Below are 18,707 nucleotides of genomic sequence, written 5' to 3' on the forward strand. Positions count from 1 at the left end.
TATTTCACAGCCATACCAAATTCCTCCACGGTGAAGGGGTACACTATCCTTTTGCCCGATTCCTTCTGCACCACCACACTGTAGGAGCCCTGGGTGGGCTCGGATGAGAGGGGAAAGGCCAGCTGCTGGAGGCCATTCTCCAGCTGGAGGCTGTGCCACTGTCCAATTCGATTTTTTTTGGGGTCCTAGAGCATGGAACATGGAGAATCATTAGTCATATTGTCCAGAACAAAACAGATTACTTTGGGGATAGTAACTGACATTGTATCCAGAATGACAAACATGATAGGAAAATAAAACAATAAACCTGATACCTGGGAATAGAATCATTTTAGACTTGAAAATCATTCATAGTAACTTATCTGTCTAGGCTATTATTGGGACTTACTAATCTTTAAATGTACTGATACACTTTCTGATGCTTACCTCAAGGTATACCAGTGGAATCTATATTTAAAAATGGAAAGAAGAGATGTGATTAGAATTTTGTTAAAGGTTGTAACTCACTGAGAAAAATCATATCTTTAGTAAGATATAAAAAAAACAATATATGTATATATTTCTACAACTATCATGTTGCCATTTTTCTGAAAAATATTGGTGAATATTGTATATAGATTAATATTTATTAAAATACTAGCAGTCACTAATAATATTTAGCTATTTAAATCCCCCAATGAAGTATTTGATTGAACTGTTTATTACACAAAATTAGAAAGTGGATACTAATAGAATTATATATTGTGATTTAGAGCCAATAAGAGAATTTATAGAATTATTGTTAAAAGTTAACCAAGAATATTTCTTCTAATTTCAAAGCTGTCATTTAAAAATATCTTTTGTTTCTTTTCCTACTATTGAAAACTAATTGGAGGGAGGGATGCCCAGTGTCCAATTAGCAAAAATTTTCTTTATGTAATATATTCTATTATATACTTAAAGATATGACTACTTATATGCGTTATTAGATATATGTGTGTGTATATATTATCATATTACAAAATAGTTTTTTATAGATACATAAGTATTCAGAAGCAGTGAAAGTTGTTGGCATTTTACTTTTCATAAATTATTGAGAGTATGAATATGGGTAGTACTTGACTTTTTAATTATGTCTCTTTAGAGTAATAAACTAATTATTACCAAATTCTTAAAAAAGAAAGTAAAAAAAAATTAAATTAAAAAAATTTAGAATTTAAAAATGAGCAAGATTACAAGTGTTATAAAGAAAATTTTGATCAACTAATACTTATTTATCATGAGCTACCATTCTATATTCTAAGGCTTAAACTACATTCCTTGTTTTTAAATAAATTACTAATTTTAGATTAGTCTTCCTTTTTCTATGAAAAAAATTCTGACTTTGACAAGTGAATAAACTGCAAAAAAAGAGAAAGTGCTTTCTCATTTCTTACCTCTCAGAAGAGTCTAGATCTCTAGTGAGGCAGATTCCTAGAGGAACCTTTCATTGTCTTGCTTTTCTTGACCTTCCTCACTTCCTCCCACTCTACTCCACTTCATTATCCAACCCTCCACCTAAACCATAGTTACTGAGGTACTTACCAGTTCATTTAGGGGGTGAAAATTTTCATCCACGGAGACAATACGGAATTTCACTACAACAGAAATTCTCTGATAAGATTAGGTATGATGAAGAAGATAATCTGTGTAATAAGACAGGAGGCTAAGAGATTCGGATAATGGTGACTCTTGCTGGGCAACCTGGCCTCTCCTCAGGGCTACCCCACACAGTAGAATTTCTCTAATACCTGTTTGTCCTGGTTTATAGATGGGTTTGTCTGTCTGGACAAAGACCAGACTTTGAGCATTCTTTACCAGAACTGTCTTCCTCTTCTGGAAGTCTTGTGTTGGTCCCTTTATCTGGACAGTGAGGAATGCCACCTCTGAAGAGGATGAGATACGTGGGACCTAAAGAAAAAAAATACATGTTTTTCTTCCTCTGAGTTCTTTATTCATCACTTTCCCCCCAACCTCCCTCTCAATTTCATTAAGAGGTTAATGTGGGTATTTCATCAGATATCAGTGGAGATAATAATATATAGGGGAAATATATCAGTAAGAGAAGGTATTTATGGACTCTAAATCTCCATATCACCTGCCCAGAACTTTGGTTCGTACATCATACTCATTTAAAACAGTATATGTGTATTCTGAAAGGATGGAGAGAAGCATCATTGAAAAAATATGGAGAGGGCCTTGCTGGTGGCTTAGAGGTTAAGTCTCAATGCTATCACTGCTATGGCCTGAGTTTGACCCCTGGCCAGGGAACTGACCCACAGGCACAGCAGACCTGTCCATCTCACTCTATTCTCCCCTCAGCAGTGTATCTCAGTAAATTCACCTTTTCTGCTCTCCACCTGTCTCTGATGAATCCTCTGATTTTCCTACATCTCTGGCCTATACCCTAATTCTTGTATGCAAAAAACCACCAAAGGACTCCACAAAAGTATTGAAAAGAAAATAATATGAAAGAATATAAGAACTGAGTATCCCAAGTTGGGAAGCTATAAAAAGGTACTAGGGGCCCTCCCTGGTGGCGCAGTGGGTTAAAGCACTGCACTAAGAAGCTTAAGCCATTTCCACATGAGTTCGATTCCCGCCTGCCCCGGAGATGACCACATGGTGTGGCAGACCTCTCCTGACCCACCTGCTGCTCCCCTCAGCAGTGTACTTTGTTGATCTGCCTGTTCTGCTCCCCACTCTGTCTCTGGTGAATCCTCTAACCCCCCGCATCTCTGGCCTGTACCCCAGCTCTATATGAATAAATAAATAAATCTTTAAAAAAAAAGGTACTAGGTATTTGCCTGGAGTATCTTGTATCATTAACACCTTTAGAGGATAAAGAAACCTAACATCCCACCATAAAAGAAAAATTTTGCTACATGCTGTCATAGCATGAGATTTTTGTATAATATATGCTCAACTTTGACCTTAAAGAAACTATTGCATATCAAAGTTAGTAAACTTTTCTGACTAAATCATACTATGTATGTGATCAATAGAATTTTGGGGGGACTTAAGTTAAAGTTTGATATGTGGAAAGATATTGCCCTCCTATTTTGGTGGAAATTCCATGTTTTTGCATCTTAGTATGTGAAAACTCATTCACTTCTACCCTTCCTGACGTCCTCACAGAAATAATTCTTTAGAACTCAACATTGGTTCTCCATCACCATGACTCAACATAATATATCAAAGAGGACAGTCAGCTGATACTCACAATGAAAGACACACAATGGAATAAGTCCTTATCCACCACGAGGTCAGTCACGAGACTTTGGTTTCCCGTGGCAGACTCCAGTGAAGCGCTCACAGTCACTGTCTCATTCAGGAAGCTCAGAAGGAGGCAGCCTTGCTCCGGGGCCGCAGTGTGGAGCAAGGAAGGGACCAGCACCATGTACTGCCTGGGAAGGCGAAAAGCGAACTCAGAGAAAAATGGCGTATGTATTTTGAACCATAAATAAGTTATCCATGTTTTTTTTGTTGTTGTTGTTGGAATATTTGTTTCTAAGAACAGGAAGGAGGTTCTATCACTAATTCACATCAGCATTATATCTGTTACTCATCAGTAGTGTCTCAGCCGCACAAGCTACTGAAGTTGGCTCCAAAGATGTTACAATTTTATAGGTATTCTCTGTTTTAAGAGCTTTAATCTTCTGCATTCCTGAATAAAAACCCAAGATAGTATATGTATATAATAAATTGCAGGTGATTATTCATTTTTTGAAAAAACTTTCATTAAAATATGTGTAAGTAAACATCATTTCTGCATTAACACCATGACTAGATTTACATAAAATCAACTGAAAGCATGTCAGTGACCATCTATTTATTGTATGAAGTTATACATTGACGTAACTCTGATTTATAACATGATGCACATTATAACACTATAACACAGCATCACATTTTGACATCCAGATGTAATACATTATGATCCCCAGCAGAAGTCTAGTTTTCATCCTCCACCATACAGTTGAACAACTCTGCCCACTCTGCATCCTTCCCCTCTGGTGGCCACAATTTTGTTCTCATGATGTAAGAGTTTGTTGATTTATTTTGTTCGTTATATTTTTAAAGTTTCAAGAGCATAATTTTATAGTTCAAAATGCTTGTGCATACTACCTTATAATCACCACTGAATGTCTATTTTCTATCCTTTTCCCATATAGTCCACATCCTTTCTCTATTCTTCTGATCACGTTTCTCTCTTCTGATAAATGAGTGAATATGTATATATTCACAATGGAATTCCTAGGTGTCTCTCTTTCTCTCCCTCCCTCTTTCTCTCTCTATATATCTTTATCTATATCTATATAAATCTTGCCGTTTGTAGCAACCTGGATGGACTTACAGGGATTTAAGTTAAGTAGAATAAATCAGATGAAGAGAAACAAATAATTGATTTTACTCACATATGTAAGATAAAGAATCAAAGCAAGTGAACAAACAAAACAAAGCAAGACAAAAATTAGCTTTTAGATACTGACAACAAAATATTAGCAGAGGACAAGGGAGTGGAGTGGGTAAAATGGGTAATGGGGGTTAATTCTATGGTAATGGACAGAAAATAGACTTTCATGAGTGATCAGAATGTCATATATATAGTTGTCAAAGTTTATAGTAGTATACTGGATGTTGATGCCATGGTATATACCATTGTACCCTAAATAAATGGGTAAATAGTGAAAAAAAAAGATATTAGTTTCTTTTGTTGTTTTGATACCCTTTCCTTTCAGCACCCCCAAGAACTCTTCAGTATTTTTTACAAAAGGCAATTTTTTGATAATAGTTTATTTTTACATCATTTTGTACATTTTTTTAATCTCAATTGTAATCCCCGTGTGTTTCCCATCACCAAGTCACCCATGTGCCATCACCATAGTCCCGTGCATTTCCCTCCCCCCACCGTTTTTGATCCTATTCCCCACTCCACCCCTACAAAATGTCTCTGGTATATGGCTGTTCATTATTCTTATTATTTTCTCACCTGATCTATTATACTCCTGCTATGAGCAAAACCATCTGGTATTTTTCTTTTTCTTTCGGGCTTATCTCACTAAGCATGATCTTTTCCAGCTCCATCCCTGTTGCTTTTTTTTTTGGTTGCTGAGTAATACTCCAGCAATTCCAGTAATATTGTGTATATGTACCATATCTTTTTAATCCAGTCATCTACTTTTGGGCATTTGGGCTGCTTCCATATTTTTCCAATTGTAAATAAAGCAGCAATAAACATGGGGGTGCATCTTTTTGAATCAGTGTTTTTGTGTCTTACAAAAGGCAATTCAATAAAAAATAATTTTATGCTTTACACAGTTAATAGGTGTGAGACTATAAGTTGACAGCTAGAAAGGCATCTGGAAATCCGGTTTAGTTTTTCTCTTTCTCCACACAATCTGCACAGCCCATCAATCTTGCTGTATGAGTTTTATTGCTTCTTGACAAAATTGTATGCCATGAGTCATTAGAGACATTATTAAATGAGAATCTCAGTTTTTTTTTGCTTCATGGATGTAATGATTTTATTCTAAGACAGAGCAGTGAAGTAACCTACCCATGGTCATTTAGACAGTGCCTCTTATCTAATCCCTTTCTAGCATCTGGGTGTTACTGACCTCCTGAATAACTGTTTTTTTCAAAGATGTGATAAATGACAAAAATTTTAATATTTTTTATACCTCCTCATTTATACTTTCCCTCTCTAGTTCCTTGATCTTAATATGAAAGAGTGCAACAATATACAATAATTTAACTACTATGCTAGTTTTATTCTTAAAAGTTACAAGCCTAATTGATACCACAATTAAAAAGTAACTCATGAATTTGATGTATTTCATAAGGGTTTGACTAGTATTTATTTAATATTGTTGAGTGATTTGTAGTGAACAACTGCAATGCTAATATATTACTCAATCATAGATGTTTGCATTTAAAATATTTGTCTTTGTGGGAGTGACTAAATTTTGTAAATTTTAAACTGACAACTTTTAATTTCTTCTTGTTTTTATGATCCCCTGCAGCCTCCATCTCTCCGAAGTTTACTGCCCAAGGTAGGGAGGATGGTGACTGGGTTCCATGGAAGTCAGCTCTCCTTGATCGTAATTGGTGATGAAAGGATAAGGTAATGTCTCTACATAGTGAGAAGATGCCTCATCTATTTATGACAGCTAACCTTGAGGCTTGCTCTTTTTTTTTTTTTTTAAAGATTTTTTTTTTTATGCATACAAGAACTTGGGCACAGACAGGAGTTGGTGAGAGGATTCACCAGAGACAGAGTAAGGAACAGAGCAGGTGGACCACTGAAATTCACTGCTGATGTAGCAGCAGACAGGTGGAGAGATCTGTCGCACCATGTGGGTCACCCCCCAGGCCAGGGATCAGACTTGTGCTGCAGTGGTTACTGATAATTTCATGGTGCTGTGCTTTAATCCACTGTCCCACCAGGGAGGACCTGAGGCTTACTCTTTTTAAAAAGATGGACATGATATAAAATAATGGTTTTCAATTAGCAGCATGTTGTATGAGACCTGTGTTGCATAAGAATGAAAAAACGACTGCTTAATATTTCTGACCCATTAAAAGCTTGCTTAATCTCTTTAATCTATTCAGAAAACTGAACAGCGCCTGTGTAGTTCCAAATGTCTCTGGGTAAAAGCAGTGGGAGGTGATACTTCTACAGTTGTAGATGAAGTAGAGTTGACAGGAGAGAATGCACCCCTAATAGATAGTGGGATATTGAGCACTGCAGAAGTTGAAGAAGATAGTTGAGTGAGTTGTCAGAAATCAGATTTCTGATTTCTGCTACTTGGGCCTGGAGAGGAATAATGTAGGATATAAGAGAAGTCTTAAACATATTAGATTTAAGCAACTTTACAACTGAATAAGTTTAGAATTACTTCCTCTTCCTTCCTCCAAGTTGATCAGTTATTGGGAGGTCTTGATGAAGAGTCAATAAGTTGTCAAAAGTCAAGGCACTGCATACATGGTCTAAAATATGAATTCTATTATGCCCCTGATATATCTCATTTTATAGTCAAAGCCTTCCTTCTAAAAGATGATTCTGTGAAGGTCGGGTCAAGTTTCATTGTCTAATCAAATCATGCCTCCTGTGGCTACTTCCTTATTTATAATTATCATTGGCCCACTGGAAAATTTTTATCTCAAAGTTCAAGATAAATGAAATAAAAAAGCTATTGACCACTGTGATTAATCTCTTATGATTAGAAGGTATGTTCAGAAATTGAAGGCTAGCATTTAGTAGAAAAGGTCCATGGAGATTACAACCAAGATAAAAAAATGTACAAAATGAAGAATGATGTAAATAAATATATATATAATAAAATATAAAAAAAGAAAAGGCAAAGCATTTATAAGGAAGAGATGGGGAAAAAAGAATAAACTTCTAAAGGAAGGAACGTTGAGACTTACGGTTCTGCAGAGTCTGAGGCATTGGTAGAACACAAGACAAGGAACAGCAATATAAAACATGAATGAGGAACTCTGTCTTTTGCCATAGTAAGAAACAAATCTCAGGAATTGTATTGTGCCCAATTCCTTGCACACCTATCAAATTAATCAGGCTTTATGCTTGCTTTGCAAGCAAGCCCCACCCCAAGTCCTCCAAACAGAGTTCCTAGTTGGGCACAGATTCCCTAGAGGGTCATTGCTCTCAGTGATTGCCTCATTACTCAAGGCTAACCTCTTTTTCCTCACCTTCGTTCTACTGCGATAGAATTGACAGAGTGCATAAAGTTTCAAGTGTACAGAACAATAGTCTGACTTATATATACTGTGAAATGATTACTGCAAAAAAATTAGTTAGCATTCATCATCTCATGCAGATACAATAAAAAGAGAAATGAAGGAATAGAAAAAAATTGTGATAAGAACTCTTAAGCTCTACTCACTTAAAAATTTTCATATACCATTCACTCATGTTAACTATAGAGCTATAGTCATCATTGAAATTCATCCCTAGCATTTTTTTATTTTGTAACTGGAACAACTATTGAACCCCTTCCTCCAGTCCTTCTCCCCCCAGCCTCATCACCTAGTAACCACACATCTGATACTTTTCTATGAGGTTTACTTTGTTTTATTTTAGATTCCACATGTAAGTGAGATCCTACAGTGTTTGTCTTTCTGGTTTATTTCAGACAGACTTAACGTAATACCCTCAAGGTTCATGCATGTTGTTGCAGATGCAGGATTTCCTCATGTCTTATGGCAGAAAAAAATCCATTTTTTATATATATACCACACCACAACTTTATTCTTTTATCTGTCAATGAATGCTTGTTTCCATATGTTGGCTATTGTAAATAATGCTGCTATGAACATGGGGTATGTCTCTCTTTTTGAGTTACTGTTTTCATTTCCTTTGGATATATCCTATGAGGTGGAATTGCTGGACTCTGTAGTAATTTTATTTTTAATTTTTTTGTGGATCCTCCATACTGCTTTTCATAGTGCCTGTGTCAGTGTATGAATCCATCAATAGAGCATAAGTGTTTCCTTTTTGCACATACTCAGAAGCATGCTACCTCTTGTCTTTTGAGTGATGACCATTCTAACGGAGGTGATATGATAGATCATTGTGGTTTAGATTTGCATTTCCCTAATGCCGAGTGATGTTGAGTATCTTTTCGGGTATCTGATGGCCTTTCACATACCTTCCTTGGAAAAATGTCTATATAAGTCTTTGCCCATTTTCAAAGTTGATTATTTGTATTCTTTCCCCTTTTGCTGCTAAGTTGTATGAGTTCTTTATGTAGTAGAATATAATCCCTCATAAATATATGGTGTATAGATAAGTTTTTCCATTTCATAGATCACCTTTTTATATTATTGATGGTTTGTTTTGCTGTCCTTGGTAGTAACTCCTGTTTATTTTTGCTTTTCTTGCTTATGCTTCAGGTGTCTTATACAAAAAACCATTGCTAAGACATGAGTCAAAAAACATTTCCCGTTTTCTACTCAGAGTTTCATGGTTTTATGTTTTATATTTAAGACTTTAATCCATTTTGAGTTAATTTTTATGAATGGTGTCAGCTAAGGATCTATTTTCATTCTCTAAAATGTTAATATACAACTTTTTCAACTATTGAAGAGACTGTCTTTTTCCATTGAGTGTTAAATATTCATTGACCATATATCCATATATGCTTGGGGTTATTCTGGGCTCCAACTATAGACTCAGTGCAATATGCCAGTGGGTTTCTAAAAAAATGTAAGATAGCAGTTGTCCCATTGGCTACATATTTATCATTACTGGTTAATTTGTTGCTATCTTATTGTTTTTATGTTAATTATCTTCCTTTTACTTCCACTCAAAGGTGTGTCAGCCCATAATGTCCTTGCATAGGCGGGGCTCACTATCAAGCTCTGAGCTCTGAGGTTGGGGGGGGCGCGGGCGGTGAGGGGTGGCTGCTGGCTAAGAATAGTGGGATAGTGTGGCTTGGTTTCCTGCCCACCTAAGGGTTCAGGGCAGCCTCCAAGGGTTCCTGGATTCCGATCAGGCTTCCTATATGGTCAGGACTGAGTGCGGGTACAGTTGTAGTTGGGCCATGAATTAGCTTACTCACCTACCTTATTAGGGCAGCATAACATGCCTCCAAATACACACACTTATTTTTTGGGGAACATAAATCAGAAAAGACTCACTGAATTTCCTGACTATATAAACCCATTGATTCTTCTCTGTTCTCCCTAGTTAAGAGTCACTGTAAGCAGGGGTGTTTAATGGATTATGCTGACCCCTGTGTATTTTGGTTAGCTTCCCTGATTGGGCAGTCTGTAGGCTGTATTCAACAATGGGTGGAGATATGAGTTAATAGGAGAAGCATCCTTAGGCTGGCAAGGCGTTTGGTTTTGGTCTTGATTCGGCTAGTCCATGATTCAGCTCTCTTGCTGAACTTGTCCACTGGTTTTGCTCTGAGTATAATAATCTGTGCCTCTGGATTCTGCCTGAGTATTGCTGGGTTACAGAACTTCTCAGGTGTTCAACAACTCTGACTGGGTAGCTATGTGGGGGAGGGATAAGGGCTTGGACCTGGCTTCAGGGTTGGCAAGACTCCTTATTTGAGTGCCCAGCTCAGGCAAAACTGTACCTGTCAGATAATGCTACCACCTTGGCATTGCGATTAATAAAGTCACTGGCTAGGATTACTTGGGCACTGCAGGTAGGGATGTGGTTTGCCAGGATCAAAGACTTGGTTGCTCTAAGTCTATTCTTTTTTATTATATATATCTATATATCTATATATCTAGATATATATATTATCATTCTTTATTTTGTACATTTTTCATCTCAGTTGTAATCCCCGTGGACTTCCCACTATTACTTCACCCATGTATATAGTCCCATGTGCTCTTCCCATCCCAGCTTTGATTCTGTTCCCCTCACTTCCCCTGTAGAGTGTCTCTGGTTTATAGTTGTTAAGTGATGTTCACTTTTACTTTATTACAATCCCTATACACACACATAGATATTTTCTCCCCCTGCCCTGATCTTTTATGCTCCTGCTATGAGTGAAACCATCCAATATTTTTCTTTTTCTTTCTGGCTTACTTCACTAAGCATGATCCCTTCCAGTTCTGTCCATGTGGTTGCAAAAGACATGAGTTTGACCTTTTTGTTTAATAAGTAATATTTCACTGTATATATGTAAAACACATCTTCTTGATCCAGTCATCTATTTTGGGGCATTTGGGTTGATTCTACATCTTCGCTATTGTAAATAGAGCAGCAGTAAACATGGGGGTGCAGGTATCCTATTGAATTAATGTTTTTGTGTCTTTTGGGTAGATTCCTAGGAGTGGAACTGCTGGATCATATGGAAGTTCCGTTTTTAGCAGTTTGAGAAACCTCCACACAGCTTTCCTTAGTGGCTGGACCAGGTTGTATTCCCACCAGCAGTGTAGGAAAGTTCTTTTTTCTCCACAACCTCATCAACATTTGTTATTGCTATTTTTTTTAATATGTACCATTCTCACTGGAGTGAGATGGTATCTCATTTGGTTTTGATTTGCATTTCCCTTATTACAAGTGATGCTGTACATTTTTTTTTTCATATTCCTGTTGGTTGTCTGCATTTTCTCTTTGGAGAAGTATCTTTTTAGCTCTTCTGTCCATTTTTTGATGGGGTTGTTCACTTTATATTTGTTGAGTTTTGTCAGCTCTTTGTATATCTTTGTGATCAGTCCTTTATCATTAGTATTGTGTGTTGCAGGTCTATTCTTAAGTACTATCAGATTTCCAGTAGTTAAATCTCATAGATCTTCCGGTGATCCAGGGAGTTGAGACTGGAGTGGAGACCCTCAAAAAGCATCCACAACTCTTTTATTCCCACTGGAGGAACCTCTGATCCAGAGTATACATCTTAGCATAGTGTGTCCTGGCTTGGGGAGAAGGGTCATGGTCAGCATGTCGCTGTTCCTTGTACTTTGTTAGTGCATTCTGCCTGGGTGTTCAGAGAGTGCTTCAGTGGTGTCTTCTCCATGAATATGTGTTGTTCTTCTGGTGAGGGGACATGAAATTAGAGTGACCTTTGTCATCATTTTGTGATGTCACGCCTCTAGATTTTGCTCTTAACAGTGGTGAAGATTGATGCCTATTTTCTGTTATAGTGTGTTCAGTTTTCAGTAATTCAATGATCCACCAGATTATTTTTCTGTTTTGTGTTAGCTTTGCAATCATGTTATCTTCTTTTACATGCCTTTTAAAATATTTTATTATCACTCATTAAGTGCAAAATATTGCTCATAGGTATCTATATTCCTATTTAGTCAAGTGACCAGTCACAACTTGGAAACTTTTTCTTTCCAAAATCGAATTCTAAATTAAAAAATGCTGATAAGAGAACTTAAGGAAATATATTTCTTAATTAGCACATCAGTATGGTAAGAGCTACATGCAAGGAATCATCAAGTTGGATGAGATACTCAGTCCTATAGGATAAATTTGCAAAAAAAATATTATTAATATAAACATTACATAAATTGAACCCTTTATGTGAAGGTACTATGAGATTTGTCAGTTTATTTCACTGTCCATAATGTGTCCATAATGCCTTCTTACACACACACACATACAACGTGATCAAGCTCTTTAAGAAAAAGCTATGCACAGAATGCCTCTAAAGAATTTGCTTTCCCTCATTGTGATATTATTATTTACTATAATAAATTAGTTTTACTTTCGAAGGGTGTCTGCTTTTTGCTGAATGCTTTTGGAAAGGGCTCTAGATAACTCTGAACTTTGATCCAAAGAATCACACTTTTGGATTCAGGTTGTTGAACTGGTATTTATTATATAACTTTTAGACTATTAGTGAATCAACACAGGATTTCCAAGAATTTTTTTAAACTGAAGCATGAAGTATGATTGTGAAGTAAAATGGAATGCTTGACCCAAGATCAAATAGAACAGGCATTAAAAAAAATGAGACGTAGCTCTTTACTGGGATTGATAGATATCATTTTAAATGTCTTTGAAAGAAATATGAGTAAAAGTCCTTTCTCTTTCATTTTGCACTATAACTAATTTCCAAAGCAGTACATTTTGTTTGATATACATAAAACACTTTTATATGATTCCCACTGCATATCTTAGAATTTTGAAACAAATAATTTTACTGAATCCCCATAGCAACAGATTTTTTTTGCTAGATTGATTGTGTCCAAAGTATACCAAGAACAATAGTATTTGAAAATAATTCTCATTTAATTAGATATGATAAGCCACTAAGGGCGCTTGTGTAGTCCATGCCTACAAAGTCTTTTCAAGAAACTGATTTGCTATGGGTTTCAGACCCATCAGACTAAATCGATTGTTTCTTAGCAGGCCAAAGATTCTAGGACTTCAGGGGAAATCTAGATGAAAGAAATTTGCCCATCATCAGTATTACAGGTGAAATAATAAGGCACAGTGTTTTTTTTTTTTTTAAAAGATTTATTTATTTATTCATACAGAACTGGGGTACAGGCCAGAGATGTGGAGGGTGAGAGGATTCACCAGAGACAGAGTGGGGAGCAGAACAGGCAGATAGATGAAGTACACTGCTGAGGGGAGCAGAGGGCGGGTCAGGAGAGGTCTGCCACACCATGTGGTCACCTCCAGGGCAGGCGGTAATTGAACTCATGCAGAAGTGGCTTAAGCTTCTTAGTGCAGTGCTTTAACCCGCTGTGCCACCGGGGAGGGCCAAGGCACAGTGTTCTTTAATTGTCTAAACAAAAATTCCTATGTAAGCTTCTAGACTAAAGTTAATTACATAGTTTTAGTAAATGTTTAAGATTTGCTGACAAACTAAAGGCAGCCTACATGGATAATTAACCCTCTTCTGCACCTATGGGTACAGTTAACCCAAACCCAGTGAGATTTACTGCCTCCCTTTTTAAAATCCAAGAATAACCTTTGGGGTCTCCCTGGTAACCTAGGAGTTAAGTCTGAGCATTACCACTGCTGAGTTCCAGCCCCCGCCAGGGAGCTGACTCACATAGAGCAGCAGACCTCTCCTGTCTTCCCCGCTGCTGCCCTCAGCAGTGTATTTCAGCACATCCTCCTGTTCTGCTCCCTACTCTATCTCGAGTGAATCCTCTCACTCCCCTCTCCCATCCCTCTGGCTTGCACCCCAGTACTTCTATGCAAAAATAAATACAATCTAAAAAAAAAAATAACAGTCTTTGGACAGGGGAAACTTAGAAAAATTACGAAAAATAGGGCAAAAATGATCAACACATTCTTTCAATACAAATTAAGTATTAGCTAGGGGAATACACATAGTTCATCTCATTGTTGACTATAGATTAAAGGTTGCAGACTTGGTGATGTTGATTTTTCTGAGGTACATTTGGGAATAATTTTTTTTAGTAGAACAGGCAGTAGCAAATTTTATATTAACTTTGTTGTATCTTAATAGTTTCTTGTTGTTTATAAATATCCTAGTCTTTTGGCTGTACTTTGAACTGGCATTGAAATCTTGCTGATTATTTCACTAATTACTTAAACTATTGGATATGTTAATTTTATTTGCCTAATATAAACTTTCTTTTAAAATCTAAGAGTTATATTTTCTGTCATAAAGTTAAACCTTGACAACTAATTTTTCAAAATAAGAAACTGTCAAAACAGTTAATAATACCCATACATGAATCCTAGTCTTTACCTAATTTAACAAAGGTGTTTCTCTTATTTTTAATCATTGGGTTACTTTTTTTGCCTTATAAAAGGCACAATTTAACTTTACATTCAGTTACTCAGTGCCTATAGAGAAATAATTTAGGGTTAAGTCTACTAATGAATAAAGTTTTTGAGTGGTTTATATATTAATAGACTTTGAGTCAGTTGGGTTCATTTATTGGACTTGATAAGTTCTGTTTTGTCTGATTAGGTACACATTACAAGTTGGCACAAATTTTCTCAGGCAAAATTTTGTTGAACAATAACTTGACTCTAAATAGAACTTTTCCTTTGTTAATGATATTTCACTAATTCTGATTCCTAAATTTTATAAGAAAACAATCTGAGATTGTATAAAAAATATAAAGCTATTTCTTGTACTATTGCCTTTGAAATAACTGTAACTCCATTATATTTTTTAATTTATTAAGGAAAAAAGACCAGTGATAACTCCTACTTTGTACTTAGTAATAATCAACCACACCTGAGGGAGCATACCAGGACAGAATCAATTGTACAAGTCAGCTGAAAGTTCTAAAGCTTTGCTTAGAACCAAAGCTTTGCTTTTAACCAAAATTCATTTTCTTCCTCATTTATTTGATTATGGTAAAGAAGAAAGATCCTTTCCATAAAGTATTTGTGAGACATTAAGCAATGCAGGTGCGTTTGAGCTAAAATGATCTTAGCAGCATATTTTCTTTACTGGAGTGTGCTGACATTTTTGTGGGCTCCATATCTCCTCTCACTGTCTGCCTTGGAAATATGCTCACTCAGGCACTTTCTTACTGACGTCTACAACATTCCCAGACTATGTTGGGTGAACCGCCTGCAGAAGTAATTAAGACACATGTTTTTACAGAGATCTGAATCTACAAATGAGAGGAAAGTACTTTTCTATTGTGTGGAGTTGTATGTGTGTAGGAATGTGTGCTAAATTACTTAGTTAAGCAGAACAAAGAGAGCCTGGGTCTGCACAAAGTGCTGTGTATCTGTAGATCAGAAGCATCACTTTCTTTCTCCCGGTATTGGGCAGAGCTGAATCTTTGCTCTCCATAATGCAAAGCAGAAATGTTTTCTTATTTTTATCGTTCAGTGACTTTTATCACCAGATGACAAATAATTGTTCTAGTCTTCATCTTATAATTTTATTTCTGCCCACATATTTTGTCTCTCTTTATACATTGTTTAATACATGTGTCTTTCAATAGTATTATTTGCCCAGTAAGTTAATTTTTAATTTTAACTTTGTAGTTTAGTCCAGATGCATTTCTGATCAGAAAAAGAACTCACTCCACGTGAATTCAATAAGTGGAGATCAACTGTATCTGACTAGGGAAGTTTAAATCATGTTACATATTGAATTTGTAATTATTGTAAATTCATTTAAACGCAATAACAAATGGTATGCAGTACGATTATGGGGATAATTAGCTTGCTAAAATTATTTCTAAGTTTTACTTGGAATAATGAGTTTAGTATGCAAGGAAAAGATCAAAATAGAGAAATGAGGAGGGGCCAGCCATAATTGTTAAAACATTTTTATTCAGCCACAGTAATTTTAATATTTTAGTAATTTTGAAAGAATAAACTGAGCAAGAGAATAGAACAAGTTATTAATAAATAGCCTTAGAATATGTGACAATTTAATTTGTGATAAAGGAGGCACTCTTTGTTAGCAGAAAGACAGAAGATCAATAAACAATAATGGTTACACTAGAAAGCTAATGAAAAAATAATTCAATTTTGATATATACTTACTACACAATAGCAAAATAATCTGAGATGGAATTAAATGTAAAGATTTGAACCAGAACATTTTCTTCTTTACGTGCGTGATTTCATCAATGCAAGATCTCTTTCAGGCTTTCTCTTTATAGATATATTCATCCTCCCTTGTCCTGCCATTGTGCTTACCTGCTGAAGGCCATTAATTTAAGGCCTATCTGTATAATTTGTCATTTCAAGACTGTTACATAAAAGGAATCAATCATTATTTGACCTTTGTGAAATGAACCTGTTTTCCACTAAGCATAATGTTTTTGAGACCCATCCAAGTTGTATATATCAGCAGCCTGTTCCATTTTATTGCTCAGTAGTTATCCCTGGCATGGATATACCATAGCTAGTGAACCCATTCACCTATTGATGGACATTTTGATTGTTTCTAATGTTTGAAAACATTGTTTTCCTTCTCCTACCTCCCTGAAGATTACTTCATTTTCTTAAATTTCATTTTTATTTATCTATACTGTTGTTGAGTGCACATCTTTGTATATATAGCTTTTCAGTTTTTAAAAACATTATAGAGAAGATACATAATTCAGAAGTGAACTCTAGCTTTGATAAATACAGAAAAAAGATTTTTTAGTGTATGTGTCATGTCACAATTTCTTTCAACATACAAGTTCTATTTCCAGCTACCATCCCTTCTTCTCCCATTATCTTTTCTTCTGATAAGTCTTTGTTATTCATCTTGGGGAAGTTCATCTGATGACGTCCATACCTGAGTTTTAATTTTCAAAGATCTGTTCAGGTTCTAAACAGTAGTGGAAAAGGTAGATATATTAAAGAAATTGTGTGATCAACTGAAGAAACTACTTATATATTCCAATTATAAATTTTTGAATGTAATACATTTCAACTGTTTTTAATAATTATTCTAATATTTCTTTATATTTTGAAGTATACAAAGGTCTTATAACAAATATTAGATTGTTAAAGATGAACCCTGTCAACCAGCCTAAAGGAAGGTTTTGATCATCTCTTTCATGCTGTGCTATATGATTGATTACAGTGAAAGTTTCCTCTCCTTAACTAAGTTTAAAAATATTTTAGAAAAGATGTGGGTGATAAAGAATTGGGACAAATTCCTGGATTCATCCTTCAAACCAGTCATGCCATATTACACTTGCATTTTTTCCTGCAGAGAAATTCTGTAATACATTTGAAGTTATTCTACTCATAATGATATTCCAGGGATTTTATAATATATAGTAAAACTATCTTCAATAAGCAGTCTCATGCAGACCACAGGTAGTAATTTATTTTCATTGTGTTGGCATAACATTTTATTGTTTATACTTTACCAGCACTGCAGGGGATACTATATTCTTCAATGATGAATTCATCTGAAATCACAGAAACAGAGTGAGGACATAAGCAGCTCATTGTTAAGAGACTTGTATAAGCTAATAAAGTGTAAAGCGCAGTTATAGAGCCAATGACTGACTTCTGTATTAGGCCATGTGGGATAGGTAGAGGGGGAGTAAGAGAAAATTGAGTTTGTGTTTAGAATTGAGGGTCTGGATTCCTGATAGAAAACTGTATTTATCTGTGGGACACTTTATAAACTTTTCTACAGTTGTGTGTTTTTCATTGGTGTATCTTCCTTTCTAATCTTACCTAAGCCCAAGAAGGAGTTAAGCTTTAACACTAGCAGCATGCTATGATGCTGCTAAGTTTCTAATTACAGTCACAAGAAAATGGAAGTAAATATATATATATGTAAACAAAATTTCTCAGTATGTGTGACATTACTCAAGACACAAGCCAAAAATAGATCTTTTAGATACCATATCACACATAAGACTGTTTTTTTTTTTATTTTAGTGATTGCCATTCTTCTTATCTTTCTAGACTAATTAAGTCCAGAACAAGCAATATTATAGGGGAACTAAGAAAAAATGACCACCGTAATGCTTCAAGATTATTTTATAAGAGTGGTCCTATGACTTGTTTAGAGGGGAAGAGTGGTTAAGATATAAAATAGAGCTTCCATATAATTCAGCAATCCTACTCCTAGATATCTACCCAAAGGGCACAAAAACATTAATTCAAAAGATCATCTGCACCCTTATGTTTATTGCTGCTCTGTTTATAGTAGGGAAGATGTGGAATCAAAATCAACGCAAATGCCCCAAAATAGAAGACTGGATAAAAAGATGAGGTACATGAATGGTTTCACTTATAGCAGGAGTATAAAGGACGGGGGGAGGGAAATAATAATAATGAACAACTATATACTGGAGACATTTTACGGGGGTAGAGTGGGGAATGGTTTCAAAAATGGGTGGTGGGGCGAAGTGCACTGGACTATGGTGATGGCACACAAGTGATTTGGTGATGGAAAGCCCACGGGGATTACAACTGAGATGGAAAAATGATGTAAAAATAAACTATTATTAATTAAAAAAAAAAGATGTGGTATAATACATAATGGAATATTAGTCAGCAACCAAAAAAGATGAACTCATGCCTTTTGCAGCAAATTGGATGGAGCTGGAAGGGATCATGCTTAGTGAAATAAGCCAGAAAGAAAAAGAAAAATATCAGATGGTTTCACTCATAGCAGGAGCATAAGGGATCAGGAGAAAAAGAGAGAGAGACAAACAAAGGTAGTAGAGTGAAAATGAAAACAATGAACAACTATAAACCAGAGACATTTTATGGGAGGGGGATAAGATCAGAACTGGGGTGGGAAGAATGGACTGTGGTGATGGCACAC

The 18,707-nt window shown here is 35.7% G+C and overlaps 2 protein-coding genes across 2 annotated transcripts in view; both read right to left on the reverse strand.

Moving 5' to 3' along the window:
- Positions 1 to 7,538, reverse strand: part of PZP (pregnancy-zone protein) — a 37,636-nt gene extending 30,098 nt beyond the window's left edge. The window contains 6 exon segments of the mRNA XM_004692582.1: positions 17 to 185; positions 427 to 447; positions 1,564 to 1,616; positions 1,770 to 1,929; positions 3,242 to 3,425; positions 7,453 to 7,538. Of these exon segments, the coding sequence (XP_004692639.1) occupies positions 17 to 185; positions 427 to 447; positions 1,564 to 1,616; positions 1,770 to 1,929; positions 3,242 to 3,425; positions 7,453 to 7,538 (673 nt within the window).
- A 9,175-nt stretch (positions 7,539 to 16,713) lies between these two features.
- Positions 16,714 to 18,707, reverse strand: part of LOC101623750 (alpha-2-macroglobulin-like) — a 38,697-nt gene continuing 36,703 nt past the window's right edge. The window contains exons 35-36 of the mRNA XM_012732337.1: positions 17,290 to 17,331; positions 16,714 to 16,739 (exon numbers count right to left, since the gene is read on the reverse strand). Coding sequence (XP_012587791.1) covers positions 16,714 to 16,739; positions 17,290 to 17,331 — 68 coding nt within the window. The remainder of the gene's footprint in view (positions 16,740 to 17,289; positions 17,332 to 18,707) is intronic.

This window comes from Condylura cristata, unplaced genomic scaffold, assembly GCF_000260355.1.
Source record: "Condylura cristata isolate star-nosed mole 26May11 unplaced genomic scaffold, ConCri1.0 scaffold00034, whole genome shotgun sequence".
NCBI lineage: Eukaryota > Metazoa > Chordata > Mammalia > Eulipotyphla > Talpidae > Condylura > Condylura cristata.